Source organism: Eublepharis macularius, chromosome 9 (assembly GCF_028583425.1).
Source record: "Eublepharis macularius isolate TG4126 chromosome 9, MPM_Emac_v1.0, whole genome shotgun sequence".
Lineage (NCBI taxonomy): Eukaryota > Metazoa > Chordata > Lepidosauria > Squamata > Eublepharidae > Eublepharis > Eublepharis macularius.
This window is the reverse complement of record NC_072798.1, coordinates 85,668,040-85,691,007: the sequence shown is the minus strand read 5'-3', so window position 1 is coordinate 85,691,007 and position 22,968 is coordinate 85,668,040. Positions and strand designations below refer to the sequence as shown.

The window sequence follows — 22,968 nt, the reverse complement described above, 5'->3', positions numbered from 1 at the left end:
CCCAGCTAGCTGATGGTTCAACTATTCCCCTCCCCATTTTTTTCAGTGTGCCTCCTCCCTCAACTGCAAGTAAGATCCTCAAGTTCGTCATAAAGACCACGGTATTTGGACTGGTGGGCTATGGCTGCTACAGGATAGGACAAAGGACAGTGCAGTTTATTCTCTCCATGCCTGTTGCACAGAGCTATCTTCAGAAACTGGCGGACATTAATCCCCGGCATTGATTCGGACTCTCTACAAGAAGTTGGGGCAAAGAAAAACGTGTGTAGAAGTAGACTGGAAAAGACCAAATGAAGGGTTTCTGTCCCAATGTCTCATTTGTTACTGAGTTACAGTGTAACCAAATGGATTGACATTAAAAGTGACACAAGCTGTGACCAAAATGAATAAGCTGTCATCTACCACTGCGATAAAATGTGCGGCAGAAAAGAAGTAGAAGCCGCAGTAAGGTACCTGATATATGTGCACATGCAAATATCAGTGTATGTAAATGACGTAATTTATGAATATTACAATACAGAGATAATAATAATGGGTCTAATATTGTTAGACACAGTCCACTGGGAACTTTCCATATGCAAGTGCCATTGAAATGAAAAACTTACGCAAGAGTGCAGCCATCTATTTCAGTGAGCTTGCTGGTGGATTGTGCCCTTTGATATATCTCGTTTCCCCATCCTTCCCGATACGGTAGTTATGTTCCTGTTGGAAAGCAGGAGCCCCTAAGGTATGTGTGTTTTCAGTATAAATCATATCAAGCTATCCTTGGTGCTAAGCACCTATATAGTTATTTGGAAGAACCTCTTCTTACAGGATGATTTTTATACTTCATAGAGCTTTTTTTTAAAAAAAAAATACAGAAGCTTTTGAAAATATCAGACTCATTGATGATAAACCTCAAAACAACTTTACAAGCCTTATGGAATAAAAAAAAGGTTTTCTTTAGTATTGTACACAGTTGAAATCATCCAACCCCTTTAAAATCCTGCCCATTTCAGTAGGCGGCTTCCACATAGAGGTTTTGCTCCCAGATGGGCATTCAAATTGGAGTGAGGGGGGTTTTTTGGCAGTGGAAGGAAGTGTTTGTTGGGGCCTGCAGACCATGTAATGCCATAATATAATTGCTTTGTTATGCTCTGTCTTGTGGCATTTTCCCCAAGCCCGCTTTGGGATGATGTTTTTGGAAAGACTGCCATCAAAGGACATTTGTATGTTATGTGGACAGGGAGGTTGTCTTTTGGGTATGACCTGCTCACATCTACACCATTTTCCTTGCCTCTCCTCTCCAGCGGCCACCATTTCTCCCTGCCACCAGAGAGCTTTTTTCAGGCAGTTTGTACAGATTGGCAATTGGCATATTGTTTTAGTGCTATGATGTAATAACTATCTGCTAGCTTTTGAATTCCCAGTGTTGATTAAAAACAAACACGTAAACTTCTATCCCTTTTTGTTGCGGAGATATGCCTTCCCCATAATATCTCCCAACAAAAGGGGCTAAAGACTTTTCTCTTAAATGAAATCTGGGAATGTAGAGGAATTAGTAGGTAGTAATGTAATACTAAAAGTATATCAATTGCTGATTTTCTTAAAGGAAAGCTTTCGGAGGGTGGTAGTAGCGGAAGGGGCCTAAAGCAATTGCGGGGCTAAACTTTGGTGCGCATGCTTCATCACTTCTATGGGAAAGTAGCTCAGAACTGCAACTCAGCATATTTTAAAGTGTTTCAGTTTGCCTGGATTGGACTGTTTGTTTTTAGTTTTCCCGGCCAATATTTTCCTCCCCTTTTTAAGAAACAGAGGTTCTGCTGCTGACTTTTTTTAAAATTGCAGTTGGCATTAATTTCACTACTACAAAACTGTTGAGACTGGATTTCCTATACTAATGCTTTCTTAAATCCCTTCCTTGAAAAAATTAAACCTGGAACTGATCTCTGTAGCATTTACCTTTCAATTTTTCTGGATGCCATGTAAGTCATTTATCACAATTCCAGCAGAATGTAATAAAACACTCTTTAAAAAACCAGTGGGATGTTACTTTAACGGTTTAATGAATCAAGAATCGGGGCTTTTTAAAAAACTGTCATGGTTTTATATCTGCAGAATTATGGGTTCTTTCAAGTTTTTTTTAACATCTTAAAAAGCCTCTTTCTCTTTACATATTTTGTTGATGTTTATGCACCCTTTGAATGCATGTTACATGTTACCAGTCCAACAGAATAATGTTATAACGGTCATGATCACTAAGCTGTCCTTTGAAAGGCTTCTGTGGAGGGTTTTTTAAAAAATTGCAATTATTCCTTGTCTATCAAAAAGAGCATTCTGGAACTTAATCCTCCTTTCCCCTACTTTTGGGAAAGCAGGTTTAGGACATGGAAAGAGAAACAGAAAGCTGATACTGGTGAGATCGACAACTTGAGTACACATTTAAAAAATCTAAATGTATGTCCACATTTCCAAAGACATCTTATAATACTGTTGCAGTCTAAGAAGTGTTTGTGTGCAATCCAGCATAAGTGCATTTAAGTCCCATTGAAATCAAGGGGACACCTACAGGGCCCAAAGGATTGTACATGCCATATCAGTGCGAACTAATATCCCACAGAAGTTTATTTTTCTCTCTTCGCATCATATAGCAATAGCACAGCTATGTCTTTTTTTAAAAGTGCTGTGGTTGCCAGTTTTAACAGTTTACTAGACCTGATTTCTAAAACTTGTTTTCTCTGGAATTGTGTCACGCGGATAACATGGAACTGTGACTTGTAGCTGACAACTGGAGTACCTTTTATCACCTGTGAGAGAAGGGGAAATGCTATCCTTACCACCACTGCCAGCATGTACAGAAGCTAAACTGAACAGGACCTCTTGAAGTGATATGAGAAACCGTGGCAAAAGGGTGAACTACATGTTTACAAATCAAGAGATCTAAAAAAGTAAAGATTAATTAGGCTGTACTGACAATTACTTTGAGTTAAAAGTTGGATGTGAATTAGACAATATCATACTTAAGCATTTCCTTTCACCAGCTGCGATGATTCGAATTCTGATGGGTTCTTTCTTGTGGAGGTTTTAAGGAAAAATGATGAAAGTGTTTCTTTTAAAAAGTGATTATATTGGGGTGGGTCTTAGATAATGGATAGAGGGAGCCATCAGACTATCTTGAGTCTTACCAAAATGTCAGAAACCTGCTAGATCTTTTTGGGGTTTCCTGTCCACATCTTGTAGATTAAGTATTTAGTCTGAAGTATTCATTCTCAGGAAAAATTTTGCAGACTATGAAAAACAGTGTACATTGCAAACACGTGAGCCTTAAGCTTGAATGGACTCCTGTTAAACTATAGACTTGAGGCACGCTGACCTTTTTATGTATTTCAACATGCCAAAAAAAAAAAAAACAAGAATAAAATGACTATCTCGAAGCTGGCATTTCATCTTTACCAATATGGTGTGTGTGTGTGGTTTTTTTCTTCAAAAGCGTCTAGTGTAAAGATGCATTGAAAGAACTTTTGGCTAATACAAAGAATACACAATTACAGGGGCATGTGGCCCTAGAATAAATCACGCTGCATGGTTGCTGAATTCTCTTGGTGGCATGTTCACCAAAATTGTTGGAAAACATCCATCAAATGGATCACGCAGATCATATTCATGAAATAAGCTTTTGTGTCCAAAAGGGAGCAGAATCCATTTATAACTGAGGAAGGAATTGTTGACCCATCTTGTTACACCATGCTTTTAGTCCACAGGGTGGGCATCCTCTGGGCATGTGTATGAACAGTGCTATGCCAGACCATTTTGCTTGGCATACAGGATTAGTTCTCTGACCAAGACACTAGCAGTGTTGTAGTAACCAGGCCACAGAGAAGACAGTAGCATGGATGATAATTGTCATCCTTTTCCAGAATTTGGGAGCTGGTCAAATGTGAATCTTTCGCACCTGTGCATCCGTGTATAGCTGCTCTGCTGTAGATACAAAACAAGGATAGAAATGGAGCTGGGGGCAGAGATACTCTATACAGACAAGTTTCTGAGGGTGGAACCTGCTGTATCTAAAACCACAAGCAGCTTGTGACACATTAAAAACTAAGGTTTGCTTGCATCTGCAGTACAGGTATAGAACTAGAATAAGATGGGGTCAAGACTGATTTTCTAAAGTAGGTGCTTTTCCCACACTGTATACTTACTGAAAGAGAAACTTTGCCAATGCTCAGGCTCTGTCAAGGTAAGAATGCTCTTAAAAGGCTGCTATTCTTGTGACAACAGTTTGGGTTTGTTTTGTCCTGCAAAACGAATCGTGTGGAGGTGTTTTGGACCTATTAATGAATGGAGACAACTGCTGGAAAACTAGCATGTGAAGAAACATTTTGTACCAAATGAGTCCATCCAGCAAGGGAAGGCAACAGGGTAGATCATGTTAGCCGGCTAGCAGTAGCTGTATCAGATCTGGCTGAATGTATGTGGCCGGTACAGGTGCTCAAAGCCAGGTTGTGCCCAGAGGTGTGAGCCAAATGGCTTTTTGACCCTCCCGGAGTCTCTTATTTGTGAGCTACTTTGGGTCGTCATTGCAGAGAAAAGTGGAATATAAATTAACCTAGAAGCTGATGGTGTTTTAGGGTAAGCAGTGTTGAATTGTTTAAAAGCTGCTGGCCTAGAATGGTGTTTTTACTGAAGGCTTGCTGGAACTAAAAGATGGTTTATACTTCTATTTCACATAAAACAGTGTAATATAGAGGCCTACCTAATGTTTTGTCACCTGAATGTTCAGTTCCTACATGTTAACTCAAGATATACTGCCACTTCCCCCTACTCATTATTCAATCTCATGTTTAAAAGTGCTGCCTTAATTTTATGAGAAGACCAATTCTATTTGACATTCATGTAATGCTTTGTTCAGAGCAGTTCATATACATTATTCTATAACTGAGGGGATTTACTCTTCCAATTTAGGAGACCCCTCCAAAGTTATTTTTAATTTACCAAGGCAGACAACACTTTGGTGGTTTAAAGAAGGAAGAAGTGTGAGCGCATCATATGTAAGGAGCTTTCTCAAACAACGACAGTGCATATCCATATAAGATTTTGGTTTATACATCTACAATGTAGCCTGTTTGAAACAGGCTTCCCTAAACATGCCCTCTGTCTCTTCAGGATGGCCTTCCTTTCAGCAAATTCCACTATAGATTACATAGAGAATATGTGAATGGAAAAGAAAATACCAGGGCAAAAGTAACAACCAAGACCAACTGTACTCTTTACGTTCTTAGTAGTCCAAACTGGAGATGGCATGGCTTCTTTTTTCAAAAATCCACATAGGGTTGCCAGCCTCCAGGTAGTAGCTGGAGATCTCCTGGAATTACAACGTATCTCCAGGCAACAGAGATCAGTTCCCCTGGAGAAAATGGCTGCTTTGGAGGGTGGAGTCTATGGCATTATACCCCACTGAGGACCCTCCTCAAACCCTGCCCTCTCCAGGCTCCACCCCCCCCCCCAGATCTCCAGGAGTTTCCCAACCTGGACCTGGCAACCCTGCCACCACGGCAACTTCGCTCTTCTGAACAGCGTCTACTGCAGGTGCTACCCTGCACATCGGTGAAACCAACAGCAGCCCATACACGGACTTTCTTTGTGGTGGCCCCTACCCTGTGGAACAGAGAGCCCCCACTCCTGGCTTTCTGCAAACAATGCAAAAACGAATTATTCAAAAAGGCTTTTTACTCAGAAGGGCTGTTTTGTAGGGAGGTGATCTCACATGCTCCACTAGTGAGTTAGGAACCATAGACTTCACCACTATGTTGTATTGGATTCCTGCTAATGCTATGTCTTTGTGAACTTGTATCTATTTACACTATTTCCATTGTTAATGGAAATGTCCTTGAAATTGACTGTACTAATCTCACACTGTGGATTCTGCCTTGAGTCTCAGTGAGAAAGGCGAACTTATAAATGACATAAACGGTAACTCATTTTTTTAGACCAATGGGACAATTGTCAGGTTTGCATGCCCGCAATAAAGACCTTATCGCTATTCTACTAGTGGCTGCAAAGAGCGCGATTGCCGCTCTCTGGAAGTCAACCTCTTGCCCTTCAATAGACAATTGGTATGTAAAAATTTGGGTACATTTCATCTCAGAGAAATTACACGATAAAGTCAATTTGAGCATTTCCCAAGTTACAAACTTTTTAGAAAAATGGCTCCCATTCCTGGACTACCTTGAAATTAACAGATCCCACCCAGGCTTAAAACAGTTTTGTATGTATGAATATGTGTAAGTCTTCTTCACGCTCTTCTTCTGTGGTTTCTTATGTTGTGGAACACATAGCTCACTCTCTTTAAGGTGTTTACTAAGAAATTGATATATGTTATTGCAATTTAATGTACTGTTTTTTATCTCAGATGTTTCTGTATTTGTTACCTTGTAAACTTTACTTTCTGTATTCAAGTTTTAATAAAACCTTTTAAAAAAAGAAGAAGAAGCCACGTCCTCCAGTTTGCAGGGTCTGAGCAAGTCTGTTACTGATAGGACGTCTTGGAGGTCTTTCCTTCAAAGGGTCGCCCTGGGTCGGGGGCGCCTTGACGGCACATAACACACACACAAGCGCCACAGGGACGACGCCAGTCCAGGCGCGGCCTCAGAGAAGACTGGAGGGCGGAGAGAGAGTCTGCCGACGGATTGGCGGGAAAAGGGGGCCGTGGAAAGAACGCCGCCCTGAGACTGGCCGCTCTTGCGGGGCGTCGAAGGGCCGAGCGCCCATTTCGCCTCCGCTACTCTACGGGAGAGCTGCTCGCGGGCGCCCTCTCTGGTTGCGGCGGCGAATGGGGGCGGCGGCGGCGTGTAGCAACGGGCGCCAGCTCGGCCGCTGGTTGTCGGGCGCCGCCATGGAGGCCGCCTCAGCTTCGGCCGGCGGCGAGGCCCTTCGGCGGCTGGGGACGCTCCGCTTCGACAACCGGGCGCTGCGGGCGCTGCCGCTGGACCCCTGCGAGGAGAACGTGCCTCGGGCCGTGGCGGGCGCCTGCTTCTCCCGCGTGCGGCCCAGCCCCGTGCGGAACCCGCGGCTCGTCGCCCTGGCGCTGCCGGCGCTGGCGCTGCTGGGCCTGCCGGAGCCGCGGACGCCGCGGGAGGAGGCCGAGCTGGAGGCCGAGGCCGCGCTGTGCTTCAGCGGCAACCGGCTGCTACCGGGCTCGGAGCCCGCCGCCCACTGCTACTGCGGGCACCAGTTCGGCTCCTTCGCCGGCCAGCTGGGCGACGGCGCCGCCGTGTACCTGGGCGAGGTGCTGAGCCCGAGCGGCGAGCGCTGGGAGATGCAGCTCAAGGGCGCCGGCCTCACCCCCTTCTCACGGTAAGGGCCCAGTGGGGTTGCCAGCTCCAAGCTGGGGAATGCCTGGAGATCTGGAGGGTGAAACCTGGAGAAAGAGGGGTTTGGGGAGGGAAAGGACCTCGGCATGGCATAATTCCATAGAGTCCACCCCCAAAAGTAGCCATTTTCTCCAGGTGAACTGATCTCTGTGGCCTGGAGACCAGTTGCAATTCCAGGAGATCTCCAGCCACTACCTGGAGGCTGGCAGCCCTAGGGCCCAGCCGGGAGAGGAGAGACCGCCTCCCCAAGCCTTAAACTAGTGCAGTCCTAAGCGGAGTTACTCCAGCCTCAACTCATTGATTTCAGTGGGCTTAGACTGGAGTAACTCTCCTTAGGTGCCAGAGGAGGTAGCCGTGTTCATCTGTAGTAGCAAAATAGTAAAAGAGTCCAGTAGCACCTTAAAGACTAACCAACTTTACTGTAGCATAAGATTTTGAGAACCACAGCTCTTTGTCAGAGGCATCTAACAAAGAGAGCTGTGATTCTCGAAAGCTTATGCTACAATAAGGTTGGTTAGTCTTTAAGGTGCTACTGGACTCTTTTACTATTCTGCTTAGGAGTGCGCTGCCACTGACGTGGGTTGGACACGTTTGGAGTAAATCCTGCTCATTTCAATGGGACTTGATCGTAGGGTCAATGGGGCTTGCAACCTTGCAGTGCAATTCCGTGCAGAGTTATTCCAACCTAGGGCTGCCAGGTGGCCAGGCAAAAAAAATGCCATGTCCGTTTAAAAGAGGCTTAACAGGTTGTTATTACCAGGTAGTGTTATTTACCTCAATAGCATGAAAAGCTTCAGCTTCCTGTTTCCACATAATAAACCTCTATTAAAGGGGCAGGATTTCCCTCCCTCAAGCCAGTTGGTAACCTGACTCCGTCTTTTTAAAGCAAACCCAAGTCTCAGTGGGTTTAGTGGGGCTTGATCTGAGTATGTGCGTACCTGGACATAAATCTTATTAACATCCAGAATTAGTCTACTTAGCCCACTGAAGTTGTCATTTCAGTAAAAGATACTGCGTGGCTTTTGTTTTGGGGATTTTGCTTTGGATCAACATTCCTGTCTGCACAGGATTGCTCTCGAGAGCAATCCTAAACAGGCCTGCTCTGATCTATTGGGGGGCCTAGGTGGTGGTGGAAAGCGCTGTCAAATTAGGCTGATTTATGGTGATCCCTGCCGGGGTTTTCAAGGGAAGAGACTAACAGAGGTGGTTTGCCATTCCCTGCCTCTGCAGCGAGGTCTCCCATCCAAATTACTAACCAAGGCCAACCCTGTTAACTTCTGAGATCTGATGAGATTGGGCTTGCCTGGGTTATCCAGGTCAGGATTCAGAGGGGCTTACTCCTAGAAAAGTGGTCTTTCCAGTGTTAGTCACCTGCCCTTCCCCCTTCCTGCGTACTTTGGTTCCTGTAACCAGTACTTATTGCCAGAATTATGTAAGGTAGTAATAGTCTCTCCCTCTGTGTGTGCAAGCTTTTCTCTCACCACTCTGCTGTGGGAGGGACGGTCAAAAGTCATCCAACTTTTTAAAAAAAGAAACAATCGATACACGCCCTGTCTAAGGGTTTTTATATATTTTCATAAACATTTCCTATGCTAATATTGATTCATACATAGATTTTTTAAATCGCTGACCATAACTGTTCCAGCACTAATATTAGCTACTGTCAAATTGACTGAGAAATGTTTTGAGCAGGCCAAAGACTTTACAAAATTTTATAAAGATTATCTAGATTCAGAAGGTTGTTGTCTGTTCTGTCACAGGCTAGCAAATAAAAAAATTGCATCCTTTTATCTAGGTAATTCTGAACATTGCCTTAGATACCCTTTATGCTGGAATATACTTTCTTATTTAGATTGTTCCCAGTTTTCTGCTCAGTGGGATCCCAAAATGACTTACAAGTTCTTTCGCCCCCTCCTCTGTGATATCCTTGTAAGGAAGATTAGACTGAGTGTGGGTGACTGACCCAAGTTCACCCAGTGAGCTTCCATGGCAGAGGGGGTGTTCAAACTTGTGTCTTCCGGATCCTACTCTTAACACACTAACCACTGCACCGTGCTGTAAAAAGGATACAGTTGGGGCCTAACAGATTGTCTGATTAGACAGTTACAGGCCAGCCTTGATACTTTTATTATCTTGGGGTATTCTGGCTGGTTTTGCGAGTGCAACTGGTTTCATAGTTGAACTGTGTGAGATACAAAAAATCTACCTACTTGTCCCGTATCTTTAGGTATGAGGTTACCAGCAGTTAGTGGCGTTCCATCCGTAACAGCTGGACGGCAGGTTTGTGGAGGTATAAAATACAAGTAGCGATATAGAGGGAGAAGCTTGTATTTATCCTTTGAGTTGTGGGCAAAAATCCTGCGCTGCCACCCAGCAGAAAAACTGAACTGTGGAATTCACTGCCAGCGGAGGTAGTGATGGGCACAAGCAAAGATAACTTTAAAAGGGGATTAGCAGGGCTTTTTTTCTGGGAAAAGAGGTGGTGGAACTCAGTGGGTTGTCCTCCGAAAATGTTCACATGGCTGGAGGCCCTGCCCCCTAATCTCCAGACAGAAGGGAGTTGAGATTGAGCGGCGCAGAGGGCAATCTCAACTCCCCTCTGTCTGGAGATCAGGGGGCGGGGCCGCCAGCCATGTGAACATTTTCAAGAGGTTCCGCAACTCCGTTCCCCCACGTTCTCCCTGAAAAAAAGCCCTGGGGATTAGACAGATTCGTGGAGGACAGGTCCATCTGTGGCTACTAACCATAGGGAATAAAGGGACCCTCCGCATACAGAGGCAGCAAACTTCTACAAACACCAGTGGCAGGAGGCAGCAGCAGGGGAGGGCCTTGACCTCGATACTCTCCAGGGCCATTAATAGGCCACAGCATGAAGCAGGTTGCTGGACTAGATGGACCACTGGTCTTATCCAGCAGGCTCTTACATCCTTATGACTTACGGCATCAGCAGTGCTATAATCCCAACCCAAAGCAGCACGAACACTGCACTAGCTTCACCTTGTTCTTGCTATACTTTCCCCTCTCCCAGTCTGGAACTGCTACACTGTCTTTCATGCAGTGATGTGGGTGGGGTAAGGAATTTTCCAAAGTAGATATTTTTCCAATTCTGTATTTTTCCATGGAAAAAATTCTGCGCTACATAGTTCAATATAGTCTGTTTTTTCTGTAGGGCTGTTGTGCTTCAAATCTATCACTTTAGCTGGGCTGGATGTGAGATATGAAGCATGGAAAACCCCTGTGCTTGTTCATATTTGCCCTCTTTTTATCAGATTATTTAAATGTTTAATTCATTTAAATTTGAAAACTTTCCAGTCCAGATTTTCCCACAAAAAACCCACACCCCTATTCCCGTTATACAGAAAGCCCTCTCTGCAAGTATGTATCATGCTCATGTCAGTCATTGCAGCCTTTTCTCTCTACACTCGTATTTGTCATGCCTTTTTCCTTTCTTGCAGTTTTAAGTCTGAAAATATGTCAAGATGGCCTTGTTGCATTCTGTGAATTCACAATTTTCTATTGCTTGTTTACCAAGGCATTATTGTAAATTTCTTCATTTTAATAGGTGCAAGCCAATCAAAATAACTAGGAATAATTTGCGCCTTGCTTTGTTAGCACTAAAGAAGAGAATTTGAAAGCACATGTGCACATGCACCTGAAGTTTCTCTGACTACATTTTCCCCAGTGACTTTGTTCCTTTGGGCCCATATTTTCTATGTGAATTGTTTTTATCAAAGTTGTTTGAGATCTTTGCGAAAATCCTGACTCTAGATATTTTTGTCTTTTGTTAACTACAGGCAAGCTGATGGTCGTAAAGTTCTGCGATCCAGCATACGAGAATTCCTTTGCAGTGAAGCAATGTTTCATCTAGGAATACCCACAACTCGAGCAGGAGCATGTGTAACATCTGATTCAGAAGTTATTCGGGATATATTTTATGATGGAAATCCAAAAAAAGAGAAATGCACAGTTGTCCTGAGAATAGCACCAACATTTATTAGGTAGACATACTGGGTTTTGCCTACTGTTGAAAAGTACAGTAATAATTGTACAGTTATTAGATACGTTGCAGGGAAATTGCATGTAGGAAGGATATATGTTTTATGTCTTTATCTCTTAATGGGCCATTACATCCTAAAGCATGTCACCCAGTGCCTGTGTCTCTGTAGAGCCTTAGTATTGGAGGATCGTCCTTGTTATATTCTATTCTGTCCTCTTTGCTTGGAGCCCAGATCTAAGTTCCTCGCAATAATTTTAACCAGTCTCAATATGTGTCCAGTAGCCAAGAAAATTATTTTTCTCCTAACTAACATAGATTCGTACATCACTTACCAGGCACCCCTTGCCCGCAATGAAAATTCTGTCTAGAGCTGCGCTTGAGACCTTATGGTTTCATGTTTTGGAGCTAGGTTTTTCTATAGTATTTTAATCTCATGTTAATAATTTTAACTGTAATCTCTGTCAATTCCTTTATACTATGTTTCTCTGGTGCATATTTTTTCATTTGATTGTAACAGCCTTTGTCCCTGACTTTTCTCTCATCTCTCTGAAATATCTTTATTTTAAATAGGTTTGGATCGTTTGAGATTTTTAAACCTACTGATGACTATACTGGTCGAAAAGGTCCCAGTGTTAACAGAAATGATATTCGAATACAAATGCTTGACTATGTGATCAGCACTTTTTATCCAGAAATCCTACAAGCGCACGCGGACAATAATATTCAAAGGAATGCGGCTTTTTTCAGAGAGGTAAGTCAGGTGCTGCTTGTGTGTGCGAGGGAGGCGGGGGCGCTGCGCTGACCTGGAAGCTAAGCAGGTTTGGCTCTGGTCAGTATTTGGATAGGAGACCACCAGGGCCAAGGTTGCTATAGAGGGGGGCAGGCAATGGCAAACTAAGGCGACATTTGAATCTTGTGCCAAACCTGTTAGGACGGTTTGACAGAGGGAATAAGTCACCTGAGGCTGCCTAGTAGGCTTTATAGCTAATTTTTCTAGCTATTTTTTTTTTATACAGTGGTAAGAATCCTTCTGGCCTGTTGTCACATCACGTTTTAAGAATAACTTTCAAGATCTGTTCCAAGTGGTTTTTAAGTTCCTTTTTGAATTTGTTTACTTATTTTTATCCCATGGAGCAACTAAATATATATGAGAGATGTCAGATTTTGGCTGTGTAATCCCTGCCTTGCTACTTGGTCTGAAATGAGATACTGCTATACTAATGGAATCTTCAGTTTTTAACTAGTTTTGACTTTGTCTGCTGGTTATGTTTATTAATGCTGATTTTCTTTTGTGTGCTGGGTACTAGTTTTAATTGATTGACTTTATTACTGTAAGATGCTTTGTAGATTCTTCCTAACAGGAAAAAAAAAGGAGAGCAATGTTTTAAGTAAGAATGTCTTGATAATATGGGTGAAGATGTACAATTTGTAGTTGGCATCTAATCTTCAGTTGCAGTCTACTTAACATTAAAAATTTATACCTTCCTTTTTATTTGTTTAAAAAATAAGTTTGCCACACACACACACACGTTGCCACCATTTAAACGAGGCCGTTAACGTGACCAGAGTGTTTGTGTGTGTGTATTGTATTTTTCCCCTCAGCCAAAGATTTTGAGCCAGCTAGAGTTAAACTAAACAAAAATAAACTTTATTTTCAAGAAGGAACATAGGAGTGAACAGATTCTAAACTAATAAACAAATTTTGCATTAAACAGAGAATATTTCAAAGTATCTGAACAGGTTTGCCATCAGCTCTCTCCCTCTGCTGTCTTCCCTCAGCAGAGTCAAAACCCTTCTCCCTTAGCAGCTCTCAAGAGCCTCCTCTTCCCTCCCATGAACTCTAACACTCATTGGCCCAGTATTCTGCCCACTCCCATTGGCTATTGCTCAAGAGAGGCAGAGCTGGAGTCAGTCCTGTACATCACAGCATCTGAAAAATGTCAATGTATACGTCTGACAGTCATCTCCGTCAACAACATTCCACAAATAGGGTACAACAGTAGAAAAAACCCTATATTCAGACAAACCTATCTCATCTCCAGAGGAGGAGGTAGCGGAGAAGTCCTTCCAAAGACAACCTTAACTAACAGGCCAGATTTATATAGGAGGAGGAGGAGTTCCATGAGGTAGCTGTAGGTCCCAGGATGTTAGGAACAATAAAATAATGCAACACTTATGAGGCTATGATGTCATGGGCTGGAAGGTCTTGAAAACTAACCAAGTTGTTTTTGTTAAGGTGACATTGCGGACAGCAAGGATGGTTGTTGAATGGCAGTGTGCTGGATTTTGTCATGGCGTGCTCAATACTGATAATATGAGCATAGTTGGTCTTACCATTGACTATGGACCATTTGGATTTATGGACAGGTCAGTATAACTGATTTACTTGAAATGTATAAATGTTACATTGACTGTACAAAATGATATGAGTAGCCATTGTCTTAAATTTTTCCAACCATTTCTGAAAGATTTTGGAAGAAATTAAAGAAGACGGGTACGTACATTATGATTTGTAATCTTGTAAAAGCAGAATAAACTTGCTGGTATTAATTTCTCTAGAATACTTCTCTGTGTTTCAACCTTAATATTTTCAAGTTTATTAGTTTTATAGCTGCCCCATGTTTATATTGCCTGTGTTGTGTAACTTTTTTGTTTCTGGTCTTTGGTCAGAATAAAATGAACTAGTACAGAACTATATTTCAACATGAGAGACACATAATCAATATATCCTTTAACATTATTTAGTTTTCCTATGATCTTAGCATAGATTTCCTACTTAATCATATTGATGAAATATTGTGCCAAATAGTTCCCTTTTGCTTTTATAGATATGATCCTGAACACATTTGCAATGGGTCTGATAACACTGGACGTTATGCTTATAATAAGCAACCAGAGATCTGCAAGTGGAATCTCGGGAAGCTGGCCGAAGCCTTAGTTCCAGAACTGCCCTTGGAGATCAGTATGCCCATTCTGGAAGAAGAGTACAATGCAGAATTTGAGGTGCATTATTTGCAGAAAATGAGAAAGAAGTTAGGATTCATTCAGCTCCAGTTAGAAGATGATAATAAACTGGTATCTGACCTTTTAGAAACTATGCACATCACAGGTGAGTGTGAATTATATTTATTTATTCAAAAAAATTCAGAGTGATACTCATTTGGCAGTCGATTTAAGCTAGCAGTATGGACTGCAGTACATTCAAAACAAAAACTTGATATGAATACTTAAAGCAGTTTAAAACAAGAATCCCCAGTTTTGAGCCTGTGGGTACTTTGGGAATTTTGATGACATTGCGAGCAGCAGCATCACAAAATAGATATAATTGAAAATATGGCTGATCACAGAATGGCTGCCACAGTAGTTGGGACCAGTCACAAAATGCTGGGAGGCGCCAAGCCAAGAAACTTCCTATGATGGAGGTGGTTCCAAAATGAGTGTTCCCTGCAGACACACAGGCTGTTCTGAAGCACCTCCTGCTCTAATGAAGTGGAGGAAAGCCAGGACTGGCTCTTTGCTTTGGGGAAAAGAAGCAAGTGGGCACCAGGAAAGCCATTGGTGGACACCATGGTGCCCACAGGCAGCATATTGGGGGGCCACTGGTTTAAATAATCCTTGTAGGGACAGTTAAATTAAAATGGCTGTTTTGCATAGCTGAATTTAGCTCTCGTTAATTCTGTTTCTCAGGTGCAGATTTTACAAACACTTTCCGCTTGCTGAGCTCTTTCTCTGTAGACTCTGATCCTTCAACACTGGAAGACTTCTTAGATAAGATTTCAAAGCAGTGTGCTTCTATAGAAGAACTGAAAGTTGCTTACAAGCCTCAAATGGATCCCAGGTATTCATTTTCAAAGCAGTCATGGTACACTGTTTAATAGCTAGTCCTAATATTTTGACTTGAGATGGAGGGGGTCAGGTATTTATTTGGTAACGGAGCTAAACACATACTTGTTTTGTTGTTTAGACCTGACTGAGGTGCCAGCACAAAGTATGAAGGCCTGTTATTACTGTGGTGTTTCCTAACCTAGTCCATTATTTGATTTGTGTTTTCCTTCTGCTCTTGTTTTGTAGACAACTTTCAATGATGCTGATGCTAGCACAGTCTAATCCACAACTCTTTGCCTTAATTGGAACAAAATCCAACATAAATAAAGAACTGGAACGCATAGAGCAGTTCTCTAAGTTACAGCAATTAACAGCAGCTGAATTGCTCAGTAGAAATAAAGGACATTGGAAAGAGTGGTTGCTGAATTACAGGTGAGACAAACAGTTACATTCCATTTGAGATTTGTTAATTGATTTTTAAAAGTAATTTTGTCTGTCAGATGCTGTTTTACAAGTGTTCAGTGTGCATAGAAACCTTTTTTCTCCTTTGTAATGGCATAACAACCACACTACTTATGTGTTATGAATTAGTCATTGATTTATGTTGTAATACTTGGTTTTTGTGGTATATTCCAAACAAATCCTTTAATTTTACATAATTGTATCAGAATATATAAGCAGAAGATTTAGCATATGCTCCTTGAAAAGTGAGACTATTAAAGGATGATATTTGAACATTGAGCTTTGGATGCCAGATATTATAAACCATGATTTCAGTATTCCTGGTTTTATAGATGTACGTATTTCAGGAAGGTAACGTGAACATTGTATAAAAATGACAAAACAAAGCAACATTTACATTAGCCCTGAACACCTTGTTCTTTTTTCTATGTTCTTTCAGAGTTCGGCTAGAAAAAGAATTGGAACACGTTAGTAATGCTGACACTTGGAATGCTGAACGTGTGAAAATTATGAATTTAAACAATCCAAAATTCATCTTGAGAAACTACATTGCTCAAAATGCTATCGAAGCAGCGGAAAATGGTGATTTCTCAGAGGTAAATCATGCTGCTCTGCATTGCAGAATAAAATCCCATGGAGTAGTGAACAGAATATAGGCTAAGAATATTTCTATTAGAAACACATAGATTAGTAAAGGCTCTGTGTTTTCAGTAAATTTAATATAGAACACCTGCAAGATGGCAATTCAGTGGTATCTAAAGCTACTTAAAATCATAAAGATACACAGTCTAAACACTAATAATTGTTAGTACTCTAGCAAAGTGGTTCTTAACCAGTGGGATGCGGAGGGTAGTCTAGGTGAGGTGCATAACAATTTATTAAGAATCTGCCCTCCTTCAGTCTTATGTGTCCACCTGCAAGCTTGATGTGCTACCTTCTGCTAACCCTACCTGCCACAGATTATCCATCTATAAATTTTGGTCTACCTTGGACACTTGGTGTTTCTCCTAATCCTCCTTTTCCCCTGCCCACCAGCAAGTGTGTTTGATCTGCCACTTCCTGGGGATCGTATCTGCTAGGGATAATCTTTTGTGCTGCTGTAATTTTTTAGTATCTGTAATACTTACCATAAATGATAAACAACAGAATGCTTAATTATGATAAAAGTAGGCTTTTTGCTTTTGTCACGGGCCCTGGTTCATTGATACAGTGATTGGAGGGGTGTCAGATACAGAAAGCTGAGAACCGCTGCTCTAGTAAGTGCCTCATTTTTACACTTATGGTGGCACTGCCCTAAACATCAAAAAATCTGGACAATAGTAGCAAGAAAAATTTCCATTTGTTACAGTATCATGGTGCTATGATCTTCTGAGTTTTTTCTTTTAAATTACTTGTTTAATAGTTTCAGAAACAGTACTGGGTGATATAACTACAGCAACTTGACTAGTCTTTGAAGGAAAGTGAGTGGATAGAGAAAGTTAGAGAACTCCATGTCTCAGGCTTATAGCTGTGTAGAAGGCTCCGGAAGCAATACTGGAAAAAGTTATTGGATTGAGGCATGTTTACTTAGTTAATAAGCTAATTGGTTTAAAATGCAGATTCAGGCTTCTACTGTAATAATAATTGAGTTCTCGCCTCCCTCCCAGGTACAGAAAGTCTTGAAACTCTTAGAAAAGCCATATGAAGACAGAGAAAATTATGAGGAGGAGCCCACAGAAGAGGAAGCCGTGCCTGTTGCTGCTGCCTGCAGTTCCGTGACCAGAAACAGGCTTCCGTACAGTAGTAAGCCACCGCTCTGGGCTTCTGAGCTGTGTGTCACATGATCTTCGTAACTGCCTTGTTAGTGTTTTTCACAAAGAGGTCTTGATTGTCTCACGAGTGGAGAATACAGCAAGGCACAGTAGAAGTGCTATTAAGTCACAGACAGATTGTTTGGATGTCTTCAGAGTCTCACCTTAACCCCGTTCATGTTATGAAATGTGACAATCACCCGTTCCATGCACTGTTAAGGCTTTGGAGACAGACCATTGTTCTGTCTTCTCTCCATAACGCTCTAAGTGCTGTTGTATTTTTACACACACGGATCTTTGAACATCCAAGTGAAATCTGTGTTTGTGAAGACAAAAATAGCAAACCAAATGTTGGAGGTATTTTTGTCTGAAGGTGAACTAATGGTACTTACTAACCACATTGATAACATTTTTATTATGCAGGGATATTGATTCTCTCTCGGTGGAGAGCGAGTTTAAGCTCATTGTGCTTATTTTGAAGCTATGTTTCATTTAATTGAGTAGTTCATTTATTGTGAACGTTTGCATTTATATCATGTTTTTAGAAACATTGTCATGGGGCACTGAGGAAAAGGCAGCAATAACATGCCTTGTGAAAGGGAATACAGGTGGTTAAGAAAATGAAATTTTATCTTCAACTCCATTATGTCTAGAGGCTTGATCCTGCTAAGATGCAGACGCAAGTGGGTGTGCATCTCTGGATAGGAAAATGAACATGCAAATTGGCGCTATGGTTGTGGTTCAGGATTTCTGGAGGTGCACATGCAATTCATTTAACTAGAAGAGAGAATAGCAAAAGTAGTCTCCCAGAAGATGCTCAGCACTGATAGTGCCAGTTACTTCTTGAGAACTACTAGTCCTCTTTCCTCCAGTCCCAACAGGTGAGCCGAACACATACTATACAGTATGGTGATGGATGACATTTTAAGTCAGACTGCCCCAGCAAGATAATTTTGCAAAAAATGTATTATTTGCTTTCCATATTTACATGCTTTCATACTTGCATCTTTATATACTCTATTTATTTCCTATGTATCAACTTTTCTACCTCTGGAAAGTCTTCCATTCTCAAACTTTGCTAATTGAGGCAGATGTTTGATCTTGTTTTAATATCATTTGAAGTTTAAAAAAATATTTGGAATGGAATGAATCTCAAAAGAGAAACTTAAGTATCAGGCTTAGTGGTTGGGTAAAATCCTAAGCAGTATCTTATTAAAATCTATGGGGCTTTAAATTACAACTTGAAAGTAACCAAATTCAGTAGTGAAGTTTATGGATAAGCTTATTCCTCCTATATTGTCATTAATTTTTATCTTGAAGCTGTGATAAACCTCCAAGGGTGTCATGCCTGTGTTAATGCAAGTGAACATTTAAGAGCTGGGAAAGTCAACATAGGCATAACGACATGGTATACAAGAGAGAAATCTTTGCAAAGAATAAAACCTTGGATTTATTCATTTCTCACTATAATTAGCCTGTCTTAACTGGGGCTTCTGAGAACCTTGTGTACAGATGTTTCTAAAAACATGCTCAGGGCAAGCGATGGGAACAGAGCTCTTGTTTCATAATCCAACTTGAGATAACCTTTGTCCAGTTTCTGCAATAAAAATATTGTGTGCAATTTTTAAGTATGGCACTTTAGTACTGATGGAATTGATTTTCTCATTCTGCATATAAAAGCAATATCTAGCAAGCATTCTGTTGACATGTTTATATTAAAAGTTGTAGTTTGCTTATTTTTTGACCTAGAAAAGTAGTATTCTCCTTGAAGTGTATATTTGTACTAAGACCACCAAATACCCACACCTTCAAAATGTATGAACTTTACTGCTCTTATCTGGGAAATGCCACTGGGAATTTAAGAAACAAGTGCGTTGATGGCATGCACAAAGTTAGAACATAAGCTGGCTGTGGGTGTAAGCCACACAATCAAAATGTGCAAATCATCCATATATGAGGGAGGAGTGATTTAAAAGCACGTGCAAAGGTACTATAAATGAAAAACACTGGCAATTTAGCTTCAAAGTGCTCTGTTGCTCAGCTGAACAACTAGGCTGGCATGGCTTTGTGGCAAAAGAGTTCAACTACATGCAGTCAGTTTCTCTGCAAAGGACAGAAGTTTCCTGCCTCAGTCAGTGGCTTCCTCTTATCTTAATCAGGATAAGACTAAACGTAAAATCTTTGGGATGCATCTTTTGTTTAAGATAGTTAGTGGGGGCCCCCATGCCAAATCAGAGTGTCAGGTATGCCCCCCCTCCAAAACAATTTTACTTTGGGTTTTCATACAACATTGTCATGTGATCATCCACCTTCCAGGTTATTGCTAGCTCCCAAAGCAGCTTTTGGAAAAGAGTGGAAGGTGCACATTTTTATAGCTCGCTGCCAACATCCATCATCATTTACCTTTGTGTTCACTGCAAGCTATTTTTTATCCAGTGCCATAAAACTAGCAATATTCCTACCATTTTTTTAAAAGCCTACTGGGATGGTGTATGAGAAGAAAATGCACCCCAAACTGCTGTAGGGTTTTAACAAAAAAATTGAGCTGTTAAAATTGAATACCATGAAATGGAGGCAATATGAACTATTATAGCCAAGTACCTGCCCAAACAGGTGTGTTTCTGGTTCAAGAGGACTTGACAGAGCTGAAAGCAAACCATGTCCATTAAGAAAACACAGAATCCCTGGAATTTTGGAGATGAGTGTATGACACCTAGAACTATCCTAAAATTTCTGGCTACGGAGGTCAAACAATAAGCAATGTTTAGGTCCACCTGTGTCTGTAAAATTACATTTTATTTCATGAAGCTGCTCAGACTGAAATAGAGAGCCACGATCTGCGATGTAAACCTGGAGGTAGAAATTGAGACAGCAGCCTGACTTGAATACAACTCACCATTCTCAAGTAGTGTTCTGTCTGTTAGATACCTGTAGTCCTCTTGATGTGATCAAAATTTATCAGTGACTAGCACTAAGCCTCAACTGTGCCGTTTTGTACAAATAAAGCTGATTAAACTTTTTTGGGACTGCTTTTGTAGTACTACTAAAAAAATCCATATTTTTGAATAGCTAGCTCCTGCTGTCTAGTGTCTACCACTCACACACAAACAAAGGAGGGCACCAGCCCCTTCGAACATTAGAAATGGACAGAAACAAAACTCGCTGTGAGGTGGCTTCTGCATTGGCAGTGCACAGTTCAAGCTAATTTTGAACAAGATGAAGCCCATTTGAAGGAAGAGTAGTAATGGTGACAAAACTTGCTTTCTTCCTCATTGCACCTGTACATAGGTAGTTCACAATATAGAATACAGAATATAGATTAGATTGCCACTGGTATAGATCGGACAGGATGGTCACCAAATTTGCATTACCAATCCAGATGTTTTGATAAACTTGATGGGCCTGGGAAGCAGGATACATCATATAGTTTACAAAAGTCTGAGATGCAAAAAGCTTAACATTAGCAAGACAATTTTTAAAAAATCTTTTTTGACTCAAATCATTTTTTAAAGAGACAATGTAAGTGATGTCTGTAATAAAGGTTTTAATTAATACATTTGCTTACTAATTTCAAAGTCGTTTTTTTAATTTTCTTGCACATTTACATGAGATTTCACAATACTACAAAGAAGAATTTACACATTAACAAATTTACATTGTTGCACACATTGCCATGTTGGTGCCAGGTCACATGCTTTCCTGCACCAATACTGAGAAGAAAAACTGCCATGCTACAGAAAAAAAAATGGAGCATCCTGCAGATTCCCATCCTATTATGAATTCCACTGCACCTTCAACAGGGTATTTAATGAAAAGCTTTTCTTCTTAGAAGAGCCATATTCTTAGCATGACCAACATTCAACCAAGACAGGCTTCATAAATGAACACATACTCATGATATTGCTGTGTCTTTGTTCATGTAATACAATCTGCCAGTTAAACAGTATCAAACCTCAGTTATCTTTGTAGTAGTTGTTAAAGTTGATTCGCAACAAGAAGTCCTCCAGGTGAGGTTGATAGCCTCTGTTTACTAGTTTAGTTACAACTGCAGGGAGAAAGGAGAAAACAAAGAGAACAGCTTGAAATGCCTCATCGGTAAGATAAATGTTTTAATGGATATGTTTTTGGTACATGTGCAATTCTGTTCCCTCAGAACTAACTTTCTGGAAGTTCAAAGGTTTCCGCTTGCACAAGTGAGGAAAAAACCTCATGCTAGCACTTTGTGCAAAGTTAAGTACAACATATCCCAAACTGTTTTTCCACTTACACAAGACAATTTGGGGGCACTTATAAGATAGAGGGAAGAATGCACTAGGTATCATACAAGATCGGGCACAAATGGAACCCCATGAAGTCTATATGATGCTGCTTGAGCAACACTGGATCCAAGCCAAATCCTTTCTGTCAGCTCTCTAGAAAAGGCTTCAGAGGGTGCAAAAGCTGCCGCATTTTCCTTCCTTTGCTCTAGCAGAATTTCACTTAGGCCCATTTTAAGATCCTGTTCAACCGCGTGCTTCCAGCTGACTGCATTTTAGTGACCGCCTCCCTCTTTGGTTGTGAAAATTTCACTTTTAAAAACAAGGCAATGCTTCAGTAAAAGCTCCATCAAGCACAGCAGTTCTTTGTAAATGTAGCCTGCTATTGCTGAAGCTTCACTACGTAACAGCAGGACTTGGATCAGAGTAAAAATGCAGAGGGCTGGTCAAAGGGAAAGAGGAGACAGGAAACGAAGTGTGCCTTTTATTTATTCTTCACAGTGATATTTTTCTTGCCAGTTAAGATTATGCAAGAGTTCACAAAAGTGTCAAAACACATGAAAATATAGTGCCCATTATGATACAACTGTTTCAAAATACTAGAAGGAAACCAAAACAATTCAGGAAACCTGTGAAATACAAGAGTACTTCCCCCCCCCCCACACCGAATGCAACCCCTTACCACAATTATATGGAGCTTTACCATTGAATAAGAAATGGGAGTAATACTTGAATGTGTTGTAGGATTGCTGCATCAGACCAAAGTTGGGGTGAACCGCCATTTGCTTGCCAGCATCAAAACTCCACGATTGAGAGATCAACTGGCTACGGAACTTGAGAATTAGGCTAAATATACTGTGAATGATGTTCATCACAGGAGCTGCCTTTTCAGTCAACAATCCCCTGTTGAAACAAAAGATACATTTTTAAAAATACTATGAATACTATATATCTGGCAATTGGCAACACAAAAAACAAATCTGCAAAAACTTAAGACCAAAACACAGGAGAACCTAATGTTTTAAGTCAGCAAATCCTGACTGTCCATTTTCATCTAGTCCCGCCCAGGTTTTCACGGAAAGGCCATTTTGCATTGATTCTGAGTAAACCAAAGCAAAAAGATCTGGAACAATTTGAAGGCTGTTTTATCTTTATGCAGCAGGGCACATTTGGCCTACCAAGAGTTCCTTTCTCAGCCTGTACAATGCCAAATGCCACTTTGCTGGTTACTCTGAAAAAGTGAACAAAGTGGAATTATGCCTGCCCCATCACCAAATAATTGAAGTGTT

The 22,968-nt window shown here is 41.1% G+C and overlaps 3 protein-coding genes across 4 annotated transcripts in view; 2 read left to right on the top strand and 1 right to left on the bottom strand.

Moving 5' to 3' along the window:
* Positions 1-3,431, top strand: part of TRABD (TraB domain containing) — a 39,082-nt gene extending 35,651 nt beyond the window's left edge. Inside the window, exon 10 of one of the 2 annotated variants that reach the window (XM_054989000.1) lies at positions 47-3,431. In XM_054989000.1, the coding sequence (XP_054844975.1) occupies positions 47-224 (178 nt within the window). In that variant the 3' untranslated portion in view covers positions 225-3,431. The remainder of the gene's footprint in view (positions 1-46) is intronic. The other variant, XM_054989001.1, reaches the window with a different exon arrangement.
* A 3,341-nt stretch (positions 3,432-6,772) lies between these two features.
* SELENOO (selenoprotein O) lies at positions 6,773-20,442 on the top strand. Its single transcript, XM_054989369.1, has 9 exons — positions 6,773-7,332; positions 11,144-11,347; positions 11,917-12,097; positions 13,583-13,713; positions 14,175-14,455; positions 15,034-15,184; positions 15,418-15,603; positions 16,073-16,229; positions 17,280-20,442. The coding sequence occupies exons 1-9, from the start codon at positions 6,809-6,811 to the stop codon at positions 17,463-17,465; spliced, it is 2,001 nt and encodes a 666-aa protein (XP_054845344.1). The 5' UTR covers positions 6,773-6,808; the 3' UTR covers positions 17,466-20,442.
* Positions 20,443-20,988: 546 nt separating this feature from the next.
* TUBGCP6 (tubulin gamma complex associated protein 6) overlaps positions 20,989-22,968 on the bottom strand; it is a 33,158-nt gene continuing 31,178 nt past the window's right edge. The window contains exons 25-26 of the mRNA XM_054989368.1: positions 22,383-22,582; positions 20,989-21,468 (exon numbers count right to left, since the gene is read on the bottom strand). Of these exons, the coding sequence (XP_054845343.1) occupies positions 21,377-21,468; positions 22,383-22,582 (292 nt within the window). The 3' untranslated portion in view covers positions 20,989-21,376. The remainder of the gene's footprint in view (positions 21,469-22,382; positions 22,583-22,968) is intronic.